General features: G+C 43.2%; 2 protein-coding genes across 6 annotated transcripts; one reads left to right on the top strand and one right to left on the bottom strand.

Moving 5' to 3' along the window:
* Positions 1 to 1,324: 1,324 nt before the first annotated feature.
* LOC109891090 (adaptin ear-binding coat-associated protein 2-like) lies at positions 1,325 to 5,810 on the bottom strand. Its single transcript, XM_020483391.2, has 8 exons — positions 5,653 to 5,810; positions 4,051 to 4,151; positions 3,801 to 3,905; positions 3,539 to 3,620; positions 3,310 to 3,418; positions 3,047 to 3,188; positions 2,841 to 2,925; positions 1,325 to 2,563 (listed from the first exon to the last, which is right to left on the bottom strand). Exons 1-8 carry the CDS (start codon positions 5,751 to 5,753, stop codon positions 2,524 to 2,526), a joined length of 765 nt encoding a protein of 254 aa, XP_020338980.1. The 5' UTR covers positions 5,754 to 5,810; the 3' UTR covers positions 1,325 to 2,523.
* Positions 5,811 to 9,628: 3,818 nt separating this feature from the next.
* Positions 9,629 to 17,928, top strand: LOC109891088 (prolyl 3-hydroxylase 1). 5 transcript variants are annotated; one of them, XR_002255488.2, is made up of 16 exons: positions 9,629 to 10,199; positions 11,373 to 11,525; positions 12,806 to 12,995; positions 13,090 to 13,221; positions 13,360 to 13,499; positions 13,662 to 13,751; positions 13,864 to 13,916; positions 14,183 to 14,304; positions 14,404 to 14,531; positions 14,701 to 14,796; positions 15,053 to 15,221; positions 15,433 to 15,550; positions 15,818 to 15,893; positions 16,021 to 16,161; positions 16,341 to 17,332; positions 17,368 to 17,928. XR_002255488.2 is itself a non-coding variant. In XM_020483389.2 (15 exons), exons 1-15 carry the CDS (start codon positions 9,738 to 9,740, stop codon positions 17,262 to 17,264), a joined length of 2,976 nt encoding a protein of 991 aa, XP_020338978.2. In that variant the 5' UTR covers positions 9,629 to 9,737; the 3' UTR covers positions 17,265 to 17,928. The 5 variants fall into 5 exon arrangements, 2 of the variants coding, with proteins under 2 accessions (XP_020338978.2, XP_020338977.2); XR_004210037.1 differs by having other exon boundaries at positions 16,341 to 17,402; positions 17,473 to 17,928; XR_004210036.1 differs by having other exon boundaries at positions 16,341 to 17,437; positions 17,473 to 17,928.
* Positions 17,929 to 19,100: the final 1,172 nt, after the last annotated feature.

Raw genomic sequence — 19,100 nt, 5'->3', positions numbered from 1 at the left:
AGAGAGGCTGCCTGGGCCTGCAACTCATCCAGAGTAGGTCCCGTCTTTCTTGGAGGGCAGGCCCGCTGCCTAGTGCCTCTAGAGTTTGTCTCCATCATAGCCAGTCATGCTTCACGTAGGCTCAGCTGTGACAAAAGTAGCACAATAAATGCTGCTGAAGGGGGAATCCACAGAATGAATGGCATTTTTTTAAATGTACCTTTATTTAACTAGGCAAGTCAGTAAAGAACTAATTCTTATTTTCAATGACAGCCTAGGAACAGTGAGTTAACTGCCTGTTCAGGGGCAGAATGACAGATTTAGTACCTTGTCAGCTCGGGGATTTGAACTTGCAACCTTTCGGTTACTAGTCCAATGATCTAACCACTAGGCTACGCTGCCGCCCAATGCTCTAAGCCTAGACACATCATACAGGTGGAATGGGCATCAACCGAAGCCAAGCAAGCATTGCATTTATTGCAGTAGCATGGATGATCTTCTCCCTGTCTAGACAGAAGTGGAAATACAGATTTGTCTTACAGATCAGATCATCTGTATAACACCCCGTTAATACTGTATGAGGTATAATTATAAAGTAGTCCTGTTGTCAGGGCAATATGTGAATTATGTAATAACATTGTATGGATATCAGAATATATTTGGGGAAATTCCACACACAATCCCCAAAAGGAATGGATGTTAAGAGCCAAACTCAACTGACTCCGTAACAGAGTAGGTGTGAGATGTCCTGAAAACAGACTGGCCAACTGCTGCGAGATTAGTGAGGAGTGATGGTTGCTGATAATGGGCTACACTTATGTAGCTATTCCATTAAAAATCTGCAATTTCCAGCTACAATAGTCATTTACAACATTATCAATGTCTACACTGTATTTCTGATTCATTTGTTATTTTAATTGACTTTTGGGGGGGGGCTTTTCTTTCATAAACACAGACATTCCGAAGTGACCCCAAACTTTTGAACGGTGTTTGTTGCAATATATCATAACGAGAAATAAAATTACACTGAAAAACAAAAACAATACTCACTCTACTCTCCCTTGCACCTTCTGCAAAGTAACCACTGTGACAGACAAGTTTTAGTCCAGGCAGTCTTGACACCGTAATAAGACAATCATAATCCTGAATTCTGGTGTCAGATGACACACTGGCACAGCTCCCTCTCTTGTTCACTGAAGCAAAACAGTTGGAGGGTTGTGTATGTCATACTTCAGACAAACACCAGTCATTGGGCCCACGTCTAAAGTCAAACTAACTGTGTTAAACAAGCTTACCACTGCTGCTTTGCCTGTATCATGGGAATAAACCTGACAATGCAAACATAAAAGGAAGAACTGAACGACGAATGGTTTATTTACAGTAAACATTTTGCTTTACATTTTATACAGGTGATTTTGATTTGCGTAAGTCACTTGGAGCAAATATTTGTCGCAAATTAAAGCCAAAACCTCAACTCCCCCCATTTCGCTGAAAAGGCACTCCTAGGGTAAAATAAAGGATGACAAACAGAGAAACTCAACAAAAAGGACAGGAAAGGTTGCTAAAGATTTATGATATGTAAACAAATAACAGAAATGACTAAACGCATCACACACATCTACCAGAATTCTACTTATCTGGTTAACTTCTAAAACACTGTCAATGTTGACTTTCTCTGACCTACCTCCTCATATTTCCCAAAATCCAAACTAGACATTGGTTTGATCTGGCTGCTATACTAACAGGCCCAAGATATCAGACTGATAGGAACAGATAATATACTTTATCTTAACCAAGGGGCCAGTTTAAAGGAGGGTGTGGAGCAAAATTGAAGCAGAGTCAACTCCCAACCTTGTGAAAAGACACACACCTGTCCTTCATATTCTCTCAAATAAAAAAGTGAGGGACACAAGTTATACTTGAACATAAAAAAGAAGACAAATCCTCACCCTCTCCAACAGAAATAAAAAAGTAAGGCATACGAATACTAAACTTTACATCAAACGTTGGATGACTCCATGAGATGATGAATGATGCTGGCAGGAGTTAGTAGTATGAGGTGAAGGGTCAGAGATAAGGGGAAAGGTTGACAGCGAGATGCTGACATCAATATTTTTGTAAAAATGTAGAGACATTTTGAGGGATGGACATATAAAGATAATGAGCGGACCGCCACCCTAAGGTGTTATTAACATGGAATGCACATACTTTTCACCTGGTCAAAGTGACAGCAAAATAGGTATCAATACTTCAACAACAAAATGAAGTGTCACTTCTGACTGCATAGTTAAAATATCTTTAAAAAATTGTCATATTGTCTTTTGTGTCTAAAAAGGATGTGCTGGTCAATCATTGACTTGATAGTTTGAATCTATACATCTGGTATGCAAAATGTGTAGGTAACGTACAGCTTCATGTGTCAAGCAACCTGTCAAGTTGACAGAGCTCCCCCACCTCTCATTTCTGTTGCCACAATCATTCTGTCCAGGGAATGTTAGGAGCCTGAGTGTGTGAGAGAGTGTGTGTATGTGGTCCATCTCACAGCTAAAACTGCACCCATCCTTTAGCAGTGTCTTGACTGGAGCTGTGGAGAAGGGGAGATGCAGAGGATGATGAGGATGATGAGGATAATGACAAATGTGAGAATGTCAACATGGATGGATGACAATAAAATGCTAATATGGACACCGCCATCATCACCAAACTGTTTAAAAGCTTCACTCAAGGGGATGAGAGACTTGAACCCATCAGGGATTTGAGCTAGTAACCCTGTGATTCGCAGTCAGTTTCCCTTGCCACAACACCATTCTGAAGGCCTGCCAACTTCTTTGGTCTAAACCATTAGCTCTTCTAAGACTGACCTGGCGCCAGCCGCTGTGAAGTCTCCCCACAGGTCTGCAGTAGACTGGGCGGCAGGGACCCGGCCTCCGAAATCTAAAAGAGAAGCTGGTGGGGTAAAAACAAAGAGATGATTTAGAATGTAGGGAGGTTATCCATGTTAAGCTGTGAAAGGGCAGTGATAAATGGGACATTTTTATAATTGAGCTCTATAGCCTAAAGAGGTCACCTGTGTTGGAGTGTGTAGGTGGAGGTGATTGCTGGCCTCCAGGAGGGGATACAAGGACTGCACCCTTAGCCATTGGTGGAGGAAGGAGAAGGCCACTACCCATGGGCCGAGACTTGGCACCTGGATCCTTCTTCTTTATGTTCTGAGACAAAGAAAAATGATTACATTTTAAATGTCTTCCTCATTTTTTCGTCACATCTCATTTAGTTTCTCCTCTCCTTTCAACATGTTTCCCATCTATTTCTGTAACCTCAAATGCTCACCCCAATGCTGATCTTGATCGTCTGGCCCTCTTTAAAGCCTAGGTCCAGTTTGGGTGCTGTGCTCTGAGACGCTTCCTCTTTCGCCAGCTCACCTTCCTGTTTTACCCACCTGTAGAAAAGGACACAGAGATATGTTTGATTTTACTTCATGCTCCAATGTGAAGATCTATATTGAAAATGGATATTGATACCAGACCAAAGAGAGGACAGGTATGAGAGGTTGACTCACTTGAAGTGGTCTTGAAGAGCCACATTGAAGTCAAAGGAGTCGCCACGATCAGCAAACCCCAGGCCGATAAATGCATGTCGTCCTATATAAAACAGAAGTGCATGAGAAGACAGATGTACAAGCATACTGTATTTAAATGACTAATCTGCAATTAACCTTCCATACCAGACTGTACTGTTTTCCACTAAAATATATTTTCAGCATATCAGTTTGCATGGTGATGTATTTCTGCTGCGGTCTTTCTGATGTGAAGACCCCTTACCACTGCCATCCTCTATCCGCACCACAAAATATCTGCTGGAATCTGTGACTGCCTCCACCACACACCCAGGATACTGCTCCACTGGGGCTTGGGCAAACAACTCTCCTAAGAAATACAGAATTCAGTTTGCCTCAAAGTTGGATATGATGGTATGCATCAGAAGCAGACAAGGTGACAGCCAGTACAAGACATGAGCGCAACAGCAGTACTGGCAGATGTAGCCATGACAGTCGGACATCTAGTAGTTAACCTGAGTTTTTGTCCTCTAGCTTGATATAGGCAAGCTTTCCTATGGATATTATTTTCATCCTGCCGGTCCATGCTGGCTCATCCAGCTTCCAGTCAGCTGCTCTGAAAAACAAAGAGAAGCACCATACCTGCATGTCATGACTCAGCTATGTTACAGGGCTATTGGGCCTACTACACAAAAACCCATAATCAAACTGTGTAATGCAATAATTAGTGCAATCTCAAACTATGCAACAGAATGAGTCTTATGCTACATAAATAACATCACACTCTCACCCAGCAAATCAGGAGTATTTGTATATTTTTTGGTTGCCCAAAGAAGTATTATTTTTTATTTGATATATAAGAGCATACAATTTACAATTATTGACATAAGTGCAGATATATCCTTGTTTTTCTTATTAGAAATAACCCACCACCCCACCAGACTACTTGAATCATTAGCATTTTGGTTGTGTATTTTCTAGATAATATAACACATATTTTTATGAACCTTTATTTAACTAGGCAAGTCAGTTAAGAACAAATTCTTATTTACAATGACTGCCTACCACGGCCAAACCCAGACAACGCTGGGCCTATGGGACTACCAATCAAGGCCGGATGTGACGCAGCCTGGATCTAGCTATAAAATGGTATTAGCTACATATCTTTACATAAGAACCAGGATCGATTTTTACTAGATACACTTTTCCTCTGTAATGTTAGCTAGCTACAGTACTTAACCAAATAATTGTATAAATAAACCAAGATGGACCACAGCCTGCCGTGTCAAACGGGAACAAATGAGTAATAGTGGGCAGGGCAAAGCAAGAGCTAGCGAGATCCTATCGGCGCGTTCTAGCAGGATATTAGCATATTTCCGTTAGGGAACGCCTACAATGTATAGTGCGCAATAACTTAGGGAAAGTCTACAAACCTTAGCCCACTCTGTTCGTAACTGGTTCTAGTTTTGGGAACAGAAAACTGTATTGAACTCAAATATTTAATCGATGAGAAAATGTACCGAATGTCGGCCAAAATCCATCTATTTTCATCTTCTCCCATTGCCGGTCACTGGACTTCCTCTCACCACCATTTAGTAGTTCACTACCATATACTACCATGTTGTGAGTGGAAACGCCAAACGGATGCTTCAAATTTATACATCCGGTGAAACATCTCTCTCATTGTTCTGTGACATAACTGTACCATGACTGACTGAACGTTTGAGCCACCGTAGAATGTAACGTTTCCTGTAAAATAATTTGACACAGCAGATGTGTTTAGCATTGCACACCGCTTGAAAATAACGCTGACATGCCTATTTTAACTGTTATATCTTACCTAGCTAGCTCACTAGTAGTAACTAACCTGGCTAGCGCTAGCAGCTAGAGATCCTAACAGTGCCACATTATAACAGATACTGAAAGTTAACTTGCTAATTTCATTAAAACGTTATCATCTTCTCGCCATGTTAATGCATTCAATAACTGAATCATGTCAAGCTAACGTTAGCTAGCAACAACCTTGATGGATCCTCTCCACTTCTTCAGGTTGACATTTGAGTAGTTAGCTAGAAGAAAGTTTATTAACAAAGTGCGGTCCGGAAAAAAAAACTCACCGATATCCACGGTTAGTGGCGCGGGGTGGGATCTTGTACACATGAACCTCTGGCTTTACACAGATCACTGACTCGTAACCGCTGTCGTCTGCCAGTGCCATTTTGGCAAGTTAAAACTTCCAAACTTCTAACTGCCATGGGGGAGGGTGAACCAGTCTCAACTGTACAGCTCAAGAGCGACTCTCTTGGAGAGGATGATTACTACAGTAGCTTTCAAATAGACAACTTTTATGGTGCTTATGACAAGCTACGTTTCCATCCAATAATTGGCGAAATGTTTTCATATTTTGTTTTGTCATATGGAACGTTAACCGAAAAAAAGTTGTTTCCATCAGGCCTGTCATGCCTTGTTTTCCCCACAGTTGTGTTAAGTTGGCTGGATGTCTTTTGGGTGGTAGACCTTTCTAGATATACATGAGAAACTGTTGAACGTGAAAAACCCATCAGCGTTGCAGTTCTTGAGACACTCAAACCCGGCGCCTGGCACCTACTACCGTACCCCGTTCAAAGGCACTTAAATATTTTGTCTTGCCCATTCACCCTCTGAATGCCACACATACACAATCCATGTCTCAATATTCTCAAGGCTTAAAAATCCTTTAACCTGTCTCCCTCCTCCCCTTCATTTACATCGATTGAAGTGGCAACAATACGGGATCATAGCTTTCACCTGGATTCACATGTTCGTTCTATGTCATGGAAAGAGCAGGTGTTCCTACACTCAGTGTATGCTTAAAAAAATGTTTAACTGGTACCGGGCTACCTTCAGACGAGGCTTGTGGGCACCCTGGAGCAAAACAACCAACATGTACGTGTTCGTGAGAGTCTCACCTTTCCAGAGTTATTATTAGTGTTTAGCCCAAACGGTTCCGACGCTACAGACAGAAGTTGGCAGATTGGCAGTATCAACTTCAGAGTCCAATGATGTTCGTGTGGGTAATATAATAATCATGTTCATGAGAGTCTCATCTTTCCGTAGAGTGGTAATAAAAAAAGTGTTAAACAAATCAAAATATATTTTATATTTGAGATTCTTCAAAGTATAGTGTAATAGAATGAGCCTTGACTAGAATACAGTATATACAATGCATTCGTTAAGTATTCAGACCCCTTGACATTTTCCACATTTTGTTACATTACAGCCTTATTCTAAAATTGATTAAATATTTTTTTCCCTCACCAATCTACATACAATACCCCATAATGAGAAAGCAAAAACAGGTTTTTAGAAATGTTTTGAAAATGTATTAAAAACAAAAAAGTTAAATATCACAGTTACATAAGTATTCTGACCCTTTACTCAATACTTTGTACTCAGGTTCTTAGGTATGACGCTACAAGCTTAAGCTTGGCACACTTGTATTTGAGGAGTTTTTCCCATTATTCCCTGCAGATCCTCTCAAGCGCTGACAGGTTGGATGTGGAACATTGCTGCACAGCTATTTCCAGGTCTCTTCAGAGATGTTCAATCGGGTTCAAGTCCGGGCTCTGGCTGGGCCACTCAAGGACATTCAGAGACTTGTCCCAAAGCCACTCCTGCGTTGACTTGGCTGTGTGCTTAGGGTCGATGTCCTGATGGAACGTGAACCTTTGCGCCAGTCTGAGGTCCTGAGCACTCTGCAGCAGGTTTTCATCAAGAATCTCTCTGTACTTTGCTCCGTTCATCTCTCCCTCGATTCTGATTAGTATCCCAGTTCCTGCCGCTGAAAAACATCCCCACAGCATGATGCTGCTGCCACCATGCTTCACTGTAGGGATGGTGCTAGGTTTCCTCCAGATGTGACACTTGGCATTCAGGCCAAAGAGTTCAATCTTGTTTTCATCAGACCAGAGAATCTTGTTTCTCATGGTTTGAGAGTCCTTTAGGTGCCTTTTGGCTAATTCCAGGCAGGCTGTCATGTGCCTTTTACTGAGGAGTGGCTTCTGTCTGGCCACTCTACCACTGGTGGAGTGCTGCAGAGATGGTTGTCCTTCTGCAAGGTTCTCTAATCTCCACAGAGGAACTCTGGAGCTCTGTCAGAGTGACCATCTGTCATGCCCTGATCTGTTTCACCTGTCCTTGTGCTTGTCTCCACCCCTCTCCAGGTGTTGCTTATTATCCCCTGTGTATTTATCCCTATGTTTCCTGTCTCTCTGTGCCAGTTTGTCTTGTTTTGCCAAGTCAACCAGCATTTGTCCAAGCTTATTTTTTCCCGTCTCAATTTTTTTCCCCAGTCCCCCTGGTTGTGACCCTTGCCTGTCCTGACGCCAACCCCGCCTGCCTGACCACTCTGCCTGTTCTGACCTCGAGCCTGCCTATCGCCTGATACTGTTTGGACTCTGACCTGGTTTATGAACTCTCGCCTGTCCCCGATATCAGAGCTCAACCATCTGCCTCCTGTGTCTGCATTTGGGTCTCGAATTGTGCCCTTATAGTACAAACTGGCCATGACAGACCCTGCAGACTTGGACCAGCTCCGTCACGCTGTCTCCCTGCAGGGAGCCACCATTGGGAGGCATGAGGAGCTACTTTGGGACCTTTTGGAAGGGCTTCGTTCCCTGACGGAGCACCAGGATCAAGGGTTCAAGGCTATAATGGAGCAAATCTGTGAATTAGCTCATAGGCAGCAAGCCACATCTGAGACCTCCCAACCACCCAGTAACCTTTCTACTACTAGTGGATTTGTCCAACCTACCCTGGCTCCCCGCTTGCCTCCTCCGGAGCATTATGCAGGTGATCTTGGTACCTGCCTGACATGTTGTTGCTCTGACATGCACTGTCAACTGTGGGGCCTTAAATAGACAGGTGTGTGCCTTTCCAAATCATGTCCAATAAATTTAATTTACCACAGGTGGACTCCAATCAAGTTGTAGAAACATCTCAAGTATAATCAATGGAAACAGGATGCACCTGAGCTCAATTTAGAGTGTCATAGCGAAGGGTTTGAATACTTATGTAAATAAGGTGTTTCTGTTTTTAATTTGTAATACATTTGTAAAAATGTCTAAATATCTGTTTTTGCTTTGTCATTATGGGGTATTGTGTGTAGATTGATTCTGAAAAAAATAATTGTATCCATTTTAGAATAAGGCTGTAACATAACAAAATGTGGAAAAAGAAAAGGGGTATGAATAATTCCCGAATGCACTGTATATATGAAGTATGTAAAATAGTATGTAAACATTATTCAAGTGACCAGTTTTCAATGACTATGTACATAGGACAGCAGTCTCTAAGGTGCAGGGTAGAGTACCGGGTGATATCTGGCTAGTAACACTGACTAAGGTTCAGGGCAGGGTACTGGGCAGAGCCTGGCTAGTGGTGTCTATTTAACAGTCTGATGGCCTGGAGATAGAAGCAGTTTTTCAGTCTCCCGGTCCCAGCTTTGAGGCACCTGTACTGTGTCCGTCTTCTAGATGGTAGCGGGGTGAACAGGCCGTGGCTCGGGTGGCTGAGGTCATTTCAGACACAGCCAGTGAGTCCTGGCCAGCAACATTCGGGGGTCCCTAGTTAGCAAAAAAAAGACAGTACTATTCAACATGCAGACAACAACAGATGAAGACTACAATTATACTTATCACTCCTGTGGATATCAGGAGTCCTCTAGCTATAGAATTAAGCTTACTGTATATACTATATCTTATGTGTCTCAGAGGAAATGGTCATGATCTGACTCTAGATACTTTGTAACACCTGCTGACCCCAAATATGTTTTTTTTTAATACCAGAGAGCCCTTGGTTGGTCTATTGTTAAATGGACTAGGCTATTTAGAGTGTGATAACATCTTAGAAAAAATATTTATGAGACACATTTTTGTTATCATACTCAAATAGACAATTTAACAACTGAATATGACCTATATACTTATTGATCATTTTTAAATTGGACCTTGATGTTGTCTGGCCGGCCTGTGAGGAGAGAGTGAACTGGGCCACAGCGGCACTGTGCGTCGTGATACGGTGGGGCACCTCACAGGGGCTGTTCGTCTCAGCGACTCCCAGTTAATCCCACCCACCGACAGAAGTTTGCAGGCCCCGGCTAAACTTCCAGCTCACTTCTCTGCCGAAGACTGCTCCTTTCCACGTAGAGGTCCCATTTTCCAGAATGCTGTGGCGTTTTGTAGTAGCGATTTTAGGCGTTTGCATCCCATATTGCCTTTCGGACGTGCAGCTCAGTAGTAATGTTATTCTGGAACCTTATGATCTGCTGTTCGACACCGCGGTGGAAGCCTACTACAAGGGGGACTGGATGACGGTCATTCTGAACATGGAGAGAGCGCTTCGGAACAAGGCTGCTATTCGCAGGGTGAAGGCGCATTGCCGGATAACTTGTGCCAACCAGAGCGCTTTCGGGGAGCCTTTATCCAGCATGGTTGTGCCAGTACCAGGCGCTGGCTCCGTGGAAGATCTGGGCTTTTTCCAGAAAATTATGAAAAGGGCTGATTGTGTAAATACCTGCGAAAGTGAGAAAATTGGACCACCAACTATCCATAAAGTCACTGAAGATGTGGACCTTGAGTTTAAGAAAAGAACCCCCTACAATTACCTGCAAGTCGCGTACTTCAAGGTATAAAATGAGTTGATCATATAGGCCCTATAAAGTTATGCATTATACATTTGTATATCTTGCATAGGCTTGCAACAATATATCTTCCACACAGACAGTATCCCATGTTTTGGAGTATATCTTATTCCACAACATGTTCATGTTGTTTGAATCTCGGTGCACATTTATCACACTTACATGACAAAATAAGGGTCATGTCACTTTATTTTGTCCAATTTCATTCAAACTTCCCTCAAGCAATTCGTTAACTGTAGGCTACGTGATCTTCTCAGCTTTCCCCAACCCCCCAGCCGGCGGTGCCACGTCTCTAGGTGGAGTCTAGCTATGTAGACAGACCACTTACGTTCTGGCGCTTGATTCTTCTCGATTTTTGGGGCTTGTCATCAAAAAGCGAAGCAACTCAGCAGCTTCTGCATGCTATATACCTGCCATTCAAGTGTTTCTTTAGCTATTGTTAGAATAGGCCTATACATGAACAGGAGAGGCCTAAACCAAACTCAGTTTAAAAGTCTGTTTATAAACGGGTTACTACATTGTAGTAAGAGTAGCTAGTTAAATAAAGTAAATACATGCAACATATAAGGCCTGCAGTTTCTGAGAGTTGCAGGTCATACATTGTTTATCCATATTGCCTATTTACTAATGCCAATCGATATGAGCAAAATATGTACTGATTTACAAACATAAACACAAAAATCTGTAAAAGAGACACAGTCCCTGGTGGTAGGCAACATTTATCACAGGAGGTTGGTGGCACCTTAATTGGGGAGAACTGGCTCGTGGTAATGACTGGAGCGGAATCAGTGGAATGGTATCAAACACATGGTTTCAAACGTTGATGCCATTCCAGTCGCTCTGTTCCAGCCATTACTATATGCCATCCTACCCTCAGCAGCCTCCACTGAGATTCATGTATACTATAGGAAGCCTATAGGATAATGACTAGTTGCCTGAAACAGCATGCTGGTGATTGCAGCTCACACATTTGTTACATCATTCCAGGAGGTCCTGGCTCCTAGCCAGATGACAGAAGACTTCTGAGACGTGGAGCATTTAAGGAAGCCTTTGGAGTCTTAATGTGCTACTTCTCTTTGTTTGCTTGTTGTGTGAGAGTTATTCATATTATGTTGTGTCATTGTTTTGTTGTACTAAGTATCTCTCTTACCTGTGTAGATCAACAAGCTGGATAAGGCTGTGGCTGCGGCAAACACCTTTTTCCTGGCCAACCCAGACCACATGGAGATGAAGCAGAACCTGGACTATTACAGGATGATGGCAGGAGTACAGCAGGAGGACTTCAAAGACCTGGAGGCCCGGCCGCACATGGTGAGACTGACACTACTCGTCCCTAGTAATGCACCCGTTATAACCGTAACAATGCACCCGTTATAGCAGTAACAATGCACCCGTTATAACAGTAACAATGCTCCCGTTATGACAGTAGCTATGCACCCATTATGACAGTAACAATGCTCCTGTTATGACAGTAACAATGCATCCATTATAACAGTAACAATGCACCCGTTATAACAGTAACTATGCACCCGTTATAACAGTAACAATGCACCCGTTATAATAGTATCTATGCATCCATTATAACAGTAACAATGCATCCATTATAACAGTAACAATGCATCCATTATAACAGTAACAATGCACCAGTTATAACAGTAACAATGCATCCATTATAACAGTAACAATGCACCAGTTATAACAGTAACAATGCATCCATTATAACAGTAACTATGCACCAGTTATAACAGTAACAATGAACCCGTTATAGTAGTAACTATGCACCAGTTATAACAGTAACTATGCACCAGTTATAATAGTAACTATGCACCAGTTATAACAGTAACTATGCACCAGTTATAACAGTAACAATGAACCCGTTATAATAGTAACCAGGCACGAGTTATAACAGTAACTATGCACCAGTTATCCCAGTATCAATGAACCCGTTATAATAGTAACTATGCACCAGTTATAACAGTAACTATGCACCAGTTATCCCAGTATCAATGAACCCGTTATAATAGTAACTATGCACCATTTATAACAGTAACTATGCACCAGTTATAACAGTAACTATGCACCAGTTACAACAGTAACAATGAACCCGTTATAATAGTAACTATGCACCAGTTATAATAGTAACTATGCACCAGTTATAACAGTAACTATGCGCCAGTTATCCCAGTATCAATGAACCCGTTATAATAGTAACTATGCACCAGTTATCCCAGTAACAAAGGACCAGTTATAACAGTAGCTTTGCACCAGTTATCCCAGTAACAAAGGACCAGTTATAATAGTATCTATGCACCAGTTATCCCAGTAACAAAGGACCAGTTATAACAGTAACTATGCACTAGTTATACTACTGACAATGAATCAGTTATGAAGCAGCAACAAAGGACCAGTGATATACCATTTAGAACAGTTAGAATCACACATAGTCAGACTGAAACCATTTACCCTTTTGCCTACTTGGAAAGGGCAGGCATCGGGCACTGGAGAAGTGACAAGGGACCTAATTGGTACAGGGTTGGGGTAGGGTCTAGGATCTGCTGACTCCTTGCTCTGCTCTCTAATCCATCTCTCAGGCAGAGTTCCTTGCAGGGAAGCGGTACTACAGCTCAGACTCGTTCGGTCTGGCCATCGACCACTTTGAGGCGGCGGTGGAGGAGTACTTCAGCGCGGACCAGGAGTGCCGGGCGCTCTGTGAAGGAGCTTACGTCTACGACGGATACAACTACATGGAGTACAGTGCTGACCTCTTCCAGTCCATGACAGGTGAGATAGAGTGTTAAGACAGACTAAATCCCCAAACAACCTCAAGCTAACGTTTTGGATAAAAGCCTAAACCCTGTACCCCTGTCTTTGTCAGACCACTACATGCAGATTCTGAACTGTAAGCAGAAATGTTCTGTGGAGCTAGCCTCCACCGCGGGAAAGGACAAGCCATTTGAGGATTTCCTCCCTTCCCATTTCAACTACCTACAGTTCTCTTACTACAACAGTGAGTCTAAGTCCCTATTCACTGAAAGAATCAGGAGCATTTGCCGCCTGTCTGTATCTGATTGTGCCTGCCTCTCCTCTCATACCAGTCTCTTCTTATCCCTCTCTTTTTCCTTCTCTTCCTTCCCCCCTCTCTCAGGTGAGAAGTATGAGCAGGCCATAGAGTGGGCTAAAACCTACCTGCTGTTCCATCCAGAGGAGGAGGTGATGAATCAGAACCTGGCTTACTACTCCGCTGTGCTGGGGGAGGACAAGGCTGCAGCCATATCCGCTAGACTGGTGTGTGTGTGAGCGCGCGCGCACACACACACACACACACACACACACACACACACACACACACACACACACACACACACACACACACACACACACACACACACACACACACACACCTGTGCCCCATGCCTCCAACCCACTTTCCTCCATGTCTTCTCTCAGGTGGTGAAACAGCATATTCAGCAGTCCCTGTTGGAAAAGGAGCTACTCTACTTTGCTTATGAAGTGTTTGGAATCACCTTTGTTGATCCGGTAGGTTAACATGTCTCTGATCTTCGCTTGTGTCTCACTGTTTCTACAAGATAGGTGATCACTATCAAGTGGTTTTAGCATGTGATCTTACATCCTTTCCTTCCCTTTGCAGGATTCCTGGACCCCTGCAGACATCATGCCCCTCAAACTGAGAGAGAAACAGAAGTATGAGAAATACACGTACAGACCAGTAGAGGCTGATGGATGGAGAAATTGGAGTACTCTCTCATTGTAATGGCTCGAATGGAAAATGATCAAACATACTGCTCCATTCATTCAATTCAAGCCATTACAATGATCCGTCCTCTAATTTAAAGTGACACCAGCATCCACTGGTACATAGTACATACATGTATGCTCTCAATTTCAGAATAGGCTCTGCTCTCCAATTTGTTTAAACCTTTTAACCTGTTCATTGCCGCCCCCTGCAGGGCAGAAAGAGAGACTGCGGCGAGGATCACTGAGGAGATTGGGAATCTGATGAAGGAGATTGAAACTCTGGTGGAGGAGAAGAACAAGGAGTCGACTGACATTGCCAAGATCGTACGAGAAGGTAGGGTTTTTAGAGCATGAAGTTTGGGAATGTCAGTGGACTGTGTAGAAGACTCTGATGTGCACCTCTCTCTATATTCATTCCCTCTGTCCCTACCAGGTGGTCCTTTGTTGTTTGATGACATCAAGATTACTATGTCGTCAAAGCAGCTGAATGGGTCTCAGAGGGTTCTACTGGATGGATTTATCTCGAATGACGAGTGCAGAGAGCTCACCCGCCTCTCTAATGTGAGTGGGAGTCAGGGCTAGTTAGTCTGTGTGATTGACTGTGTTTGTGCGTGTTTGACAGTGTGTATGTTGATTGTGTGTTAATGGAGGGTGTGTTTCTGATGGTCTGTGTGTTAAAACTGAATGCATGATTCTGTTATTGTGTGTGTTGACGCTGTGTGTTTGTCAGGCAGCTGCGCTGAAAGGTGATGGGTTTCAAGGCCACCCCTCCCCCCACTCACCCAGCGAGAGCTTCCAAGGAGTCACTGTCCTCAAGGCTATTAAGGTACATTACTGACTCTACACACTACAGCCCTGCTAACCAAACCATAACCCAAACACTACTAACCCAGCACTGCCAACTCTGACCCTAACCCAGTATGTTCAGCTTCCCCCAACCCCAGCTAGCTTCATTCTCTAGCCTCAGCTTTATCTCCAACCTATCTAAAGCTGAGCCCCAGCCCAATGGCATCAATGTACAGTTACCAGCGAGTTAGGGATAAGAAAGCACCTATTTCTGATGATCTTGTACTGTTCTATAGTTGGGACAGGAGGGCACTGTGCCCCTGAAGAGTGCCCGCCTGTTTTTTGACATGAGTGAGAAGGTGCGTGGGGTCCTGGAGTCGTACTTCCGTCTGGACTCTCCTCTCTACTTCTCCTACTCCCACCTGGTCTGCCGCTCCGCCATCGACGGTGAGAAAGTGAACTATGGTGGGCACCCAGGGGACAGTATTGTGGCTGACTGCCAGACAGAATGAGTTTAGGTCCTTTTTGGAATTCACCACTATGGGAAAACAACATGTTCTATTTTCTTCAAGTTGTCTATATCAAATCCAGGATGTCATTTAACCCACATTATTCACCTGCCTGTCTGAGTGTATAGACATACAGTAAGTTATGTTTCCATCTTCTGTCTGTACAGAGAAGCAGGATGACCGTGACAACCTGAGTCACCCGGTTCATGCAGACAACTGCCTGCTGGTCTCTGAGCTCAACGAGTGCATTAAAGAACCACCTACATACACAAACAAGGACTATAGGTATACAAACACACACACACACACACACACACACACACACACACACACACACACACACACACACACACACACACACACACACACACACACACACACACACACACACACACACACACACACACACACACACACACACACACAGAGACTACAGGTACACACACCATGCATATGCTTATAACGTAGGTAAGAGCAACATCTACTGCACTTGCAGGTATCATCATGCACCACTGTCTTTAAAACACTTCTCTTGTTCCTGTTGTGTTTTAGCGCAATCCTCTATCTGAATGATGACTTTGAAGGAGGAGATTTCATTTTCACTGAACTGGATGCCAAAACGGTCACAGTAAGTGTCAATCAATGATGTGGATTTGAGTGCTGCAGAGTATAACCAGTTGTTTCGCCATGATTTATTTTAAGGTATAAGTTAATTGAGCATATGATGACTGATGTCACTGGCCTGTGTTGTCCAGGCGGAGGTGCGTCCTCAGTGTGGTCGTGTGGTTGGGTTCGGTGCTGGGAATGAGAACCCTCACGGGGTAAGAGCAGTCACTAAGGGCCAGAGGTGTGCTGTGGCCTTGTGGTTCACCCTTGACCCCAAACATGAGGAGAAGGTAACATATCTATCAGTTAATTCATCTGGAATCGTGTATATCATGTCTTTCTTTCTATCATTCTATGTTGTGATGGGCTATTTTGTAATAAGCAACGCTTTCCATTTATTGATTAATTTACATTTCATCAATTTCTCTTGCTTCAGACTTACCTAATTTGTGTGTGTGTGTGTCTCCAGGACCGAATCCAAGCTCAAGAGATGCTGAAGATGTTCTCCTCTCCTACGGACACAGAGTTCACAAAGACAGAGAGCTCACAACCACAGCTTACACCTCTTGACCAGTCTGCGCTTCTTGGTCAAGCTGCAACCCTAGTCCAGGAGCAGGCAAACCAACCAGATGACAAACCAGCAGAGAAGAAGCCTGAGGAACCAGCAGAGAAGAAGCATGAGGAACCAGCAAAGAAGAAGCCTGAGGAACCAGCAGAGATGAAGCCTGAGGAACCAGCAGAGAAGAAGCCTGAGGAACCAGCAGAGAAGAAGCCGGAGGAACCAGCAGAGAAGAAGCCTGAGGAACCAGCAGAGAAGAAGCATGAGGAACCAGCAAAGAAGAAGCCTGAGGAACCAGCAGAGATAAAGCCTGAGGAACCAGCAGAGAAGAAGCCTGAGGAACCAGCAGAGAAGAAGCCGGAGGAACCAGCAGAGAAGAAGCCCGAGGAACCAGCAGAAACAGTTAGTGAAAAGCCATCTGATTATCCAGAGGATAAAAATAATGAGAAGCCGATAGAGAAGCACGCAGAAAAACTCATTGCAAAAAAGGGTAACAAAGCTAAGGTGAAAGAGCTGGTCAAAACTAAAGCCAAAGCAGTTGATGCATCAAAGAACAAAAAAGCCACGACTAAAACAGCGGCTAATGCAGGGGACAAAGCCAACGCAAAGACAGCAGACAAGGCTAAAGCAGGGGACAAAGCCAACGCTAAGACAGCAGACAAGGCTAAAGAAAAACCTGCAGCAAAAACAAATGGCAGACAGGCAGCAGACAATAAAGAGCAGAAGCCAGTGACAAAAAAGACAGAGAAAATCCCTGTCAAAAAGGTTTCCAAGGACTCCAAAACTGACCTCAAGTCATCCTCGGACTCACAGACAGACAAGGACGAGCTGTGAGACCAACAGCACCTGTGACTCTTATTCTGTGGTGTCTTTTTTTCTACTGTTTGAATATATTTGTCAAGGTTGTTTCTGTGGATGTGCTGGATAAAGATCTGAGGTTGTTTCTGTGGATGTGCTGGATAAAGATCTGAGGTTGTTTCTGTGGATGTGCTGGATAAAGATCTGAGGTTGTTTCTGTGGATGTGCTGGATAAAGATCTGAGGTTGTTTGCTGTATTGTTTTGGATGTTGTTTGTCTGCCCAATAATGGTGGTAAGGAACAAGGATATGGTGTTGTAATGTAAGCCATACCGTAATACCAAGGGACTGCAAACTCACTCTGATGGCTGATGTCAACCAACCAATCAATCAAATAAATAAATCAAATTAGATTTCTATAGTGCTTTTTCACAAATACATTTGTCACAAAGTGATACATTGTAACCACCTTTGAATACCTATCCCAGACTCATGTGAACAGATCATTTATATATATATATAATATGACTTTTGTTTATGATTTTGGATTCTCAGTCTGCTATTTTGTACTGTTTTAAATTGGAAGATGTAATGTCCTCAAAAAACAAAAAACAGGAAAGAACAACAATGAACAAATGTGTCTGAATAGAGACTGATACCTGATTCATGTGGATACGCTAAATAAAAGTACAGTTCTAACATTGGTGTTGCTCTTTAATGTAATACCTCTAGAGAACACTAGGTGGCAGAGAGGAACTAGAATGGCATCTCATGTACATCACACATGGAATATGTACCCATTTTCCCTCTGAATATGTTGTAAGTATGGACCCTCACGGTTTAACTGTCCGGTTACTACTGGAGAGCCTTAAATCACAGTTACAGCTGTGTGGCGGTCATCGAATTCCCAGGAGACCATGTTGTATGAAAGCCTGTTCAGACTTTTCAGATGTATTTATTTTTATTTAACTAGGCAATTCAGTTAAGAACAAATTCTTATTTATAATGACGGCTTGCCCCGGCCAAACCCTCCCCTAACCAGGATGACGCTGACCCAATTGTGCGCCGCCCTATAGGACTCCCGATCACAGCCGGTTGTGATACAGCCCGGGATCTGTTGCGATGCCTCTAGCACTGAGATGCTGTGCCTTAGATCGCTGTGCCACTTGGGAGCCTGTGTGTGGTCAACATGTCTGTTGTTGATCCCTGGTTAGTCAGCTATCTCCTCAGTAGACTATTCTATTAGGATCATGTTTATATCAATAATAATGTTCCACCCTACAGCCACATTCTTAGTTTTAAATAGTTGAATTGTATCAGGTCTTTGGGGATGTGAGATGAGTTGCTGAGTTTCCCTACAGAATTAGAATGAGTAGAATTGATATTCCAACTCAAAGCCATGTGCCACTGTGTTATTGGTTATCTTTATAGAAATTAGAGATACTCAAACAGTCATTTATGTTCTGTGGACATAACAGCAGAACAACCATGTCGGTCCAAATGTCAATGTCAAGACAATCAGCAAGTAATATTGACATACTTGTGTGTTGGCCATATTGTGTGTGTCTTGACAAATCATATAGATTTGAGTTAGTCCATTCTGGCCAATGTGTTTCTATGATTCCCCAGCCAGCCCTGAGCCTGTGGGTGGTAATAATGCTGGGTCCTGTGCCACAGCGCCTGTGTGGGTTTAGCATGTGGATGAAGTCATGCCTACATAGAGCAGAGCATGCACGGACAAACACACACACAGGGCTATGCATGTATAGTGCCTTCAGAAAGGATTCATATTTTTCATTTTTGTTGTGTTACACCGAATTCAAAATGGATTGAATATTTTTGTCTCTTCACCCATCTACACACAATACCTCAT

Source organism: Oncorhynchus kisutch, linkage group LG5 (assembly GCF_002021735.2).
Source record: "Oncorhynchus kisutch isolate 150728-3 linkage group LG5, Okis_V2, whole genome shotgun sequence".
NCBI classification, from domain to species: domain Eukaryota; kingdom Metazoa; phylum Chordata; class Actinopteri; order Salmoniformes; family Salmonidae; genus Oncorhynchus; species Oncorhynchus kisutch.
Note: the sequence above shows the minus strand (reverse complement) of the source record. Positions and strands in the feature narration are given on the sequence as shown.

What these genes read in the sequence shown, in the direction of transcription:
- LOC109891090 (XM_020483391.2), bottom strand. Translation starts at nt 5,753, where the DNA reads ATGGCACTGGCAGACGACAGCGGTTACGAGTCAGTGATCTGTGTAAAG. An exon ending in GCTAGAGGACAAAAACTCAG is followed by an intron (nt 3,906 to 4,050) that starts GTTAACTACTAG and finishes TGTATTTCTTAG; the next exon opens with GAGAGTTGTTTGCCCAAGCC. An exon ending in GCTCTTCAAGACCACTTCAA is followed by an intron (nt 3,419 to 3,538) that starts GTGAGTCAACCT and finishes CCTTTTCTACAG; the next exon opens with GTGGGTAAAACAGGAAGGTG.
- LOC109891088 (XM_020483388.2), top strand. Translation starts at nt 9,738, where the DNA reads ATGCTGTGGCGTTTTGTAGTAGCGATTTTAGGCGTTTGCATCCCATAT. An exon ending in ACAGTTCTCTTACTACAACA is followed by an intron (nt 13,222 to 13,359) that starts GTGAGTCTAAGT and finishes CCCCTCTCTCAG; the next exon opens with GTGAGAAGTATGAGCAGGCC. An exon ending in TGCCAAGATCGTACGAGAAG is followed by an intron (nt 14,305 to 14,403) that starts GTAGGGTTTTTA and finishes TGTCCCTACCAG; the next exon opens with GTGGTCCTTTGTTGTTTGAT.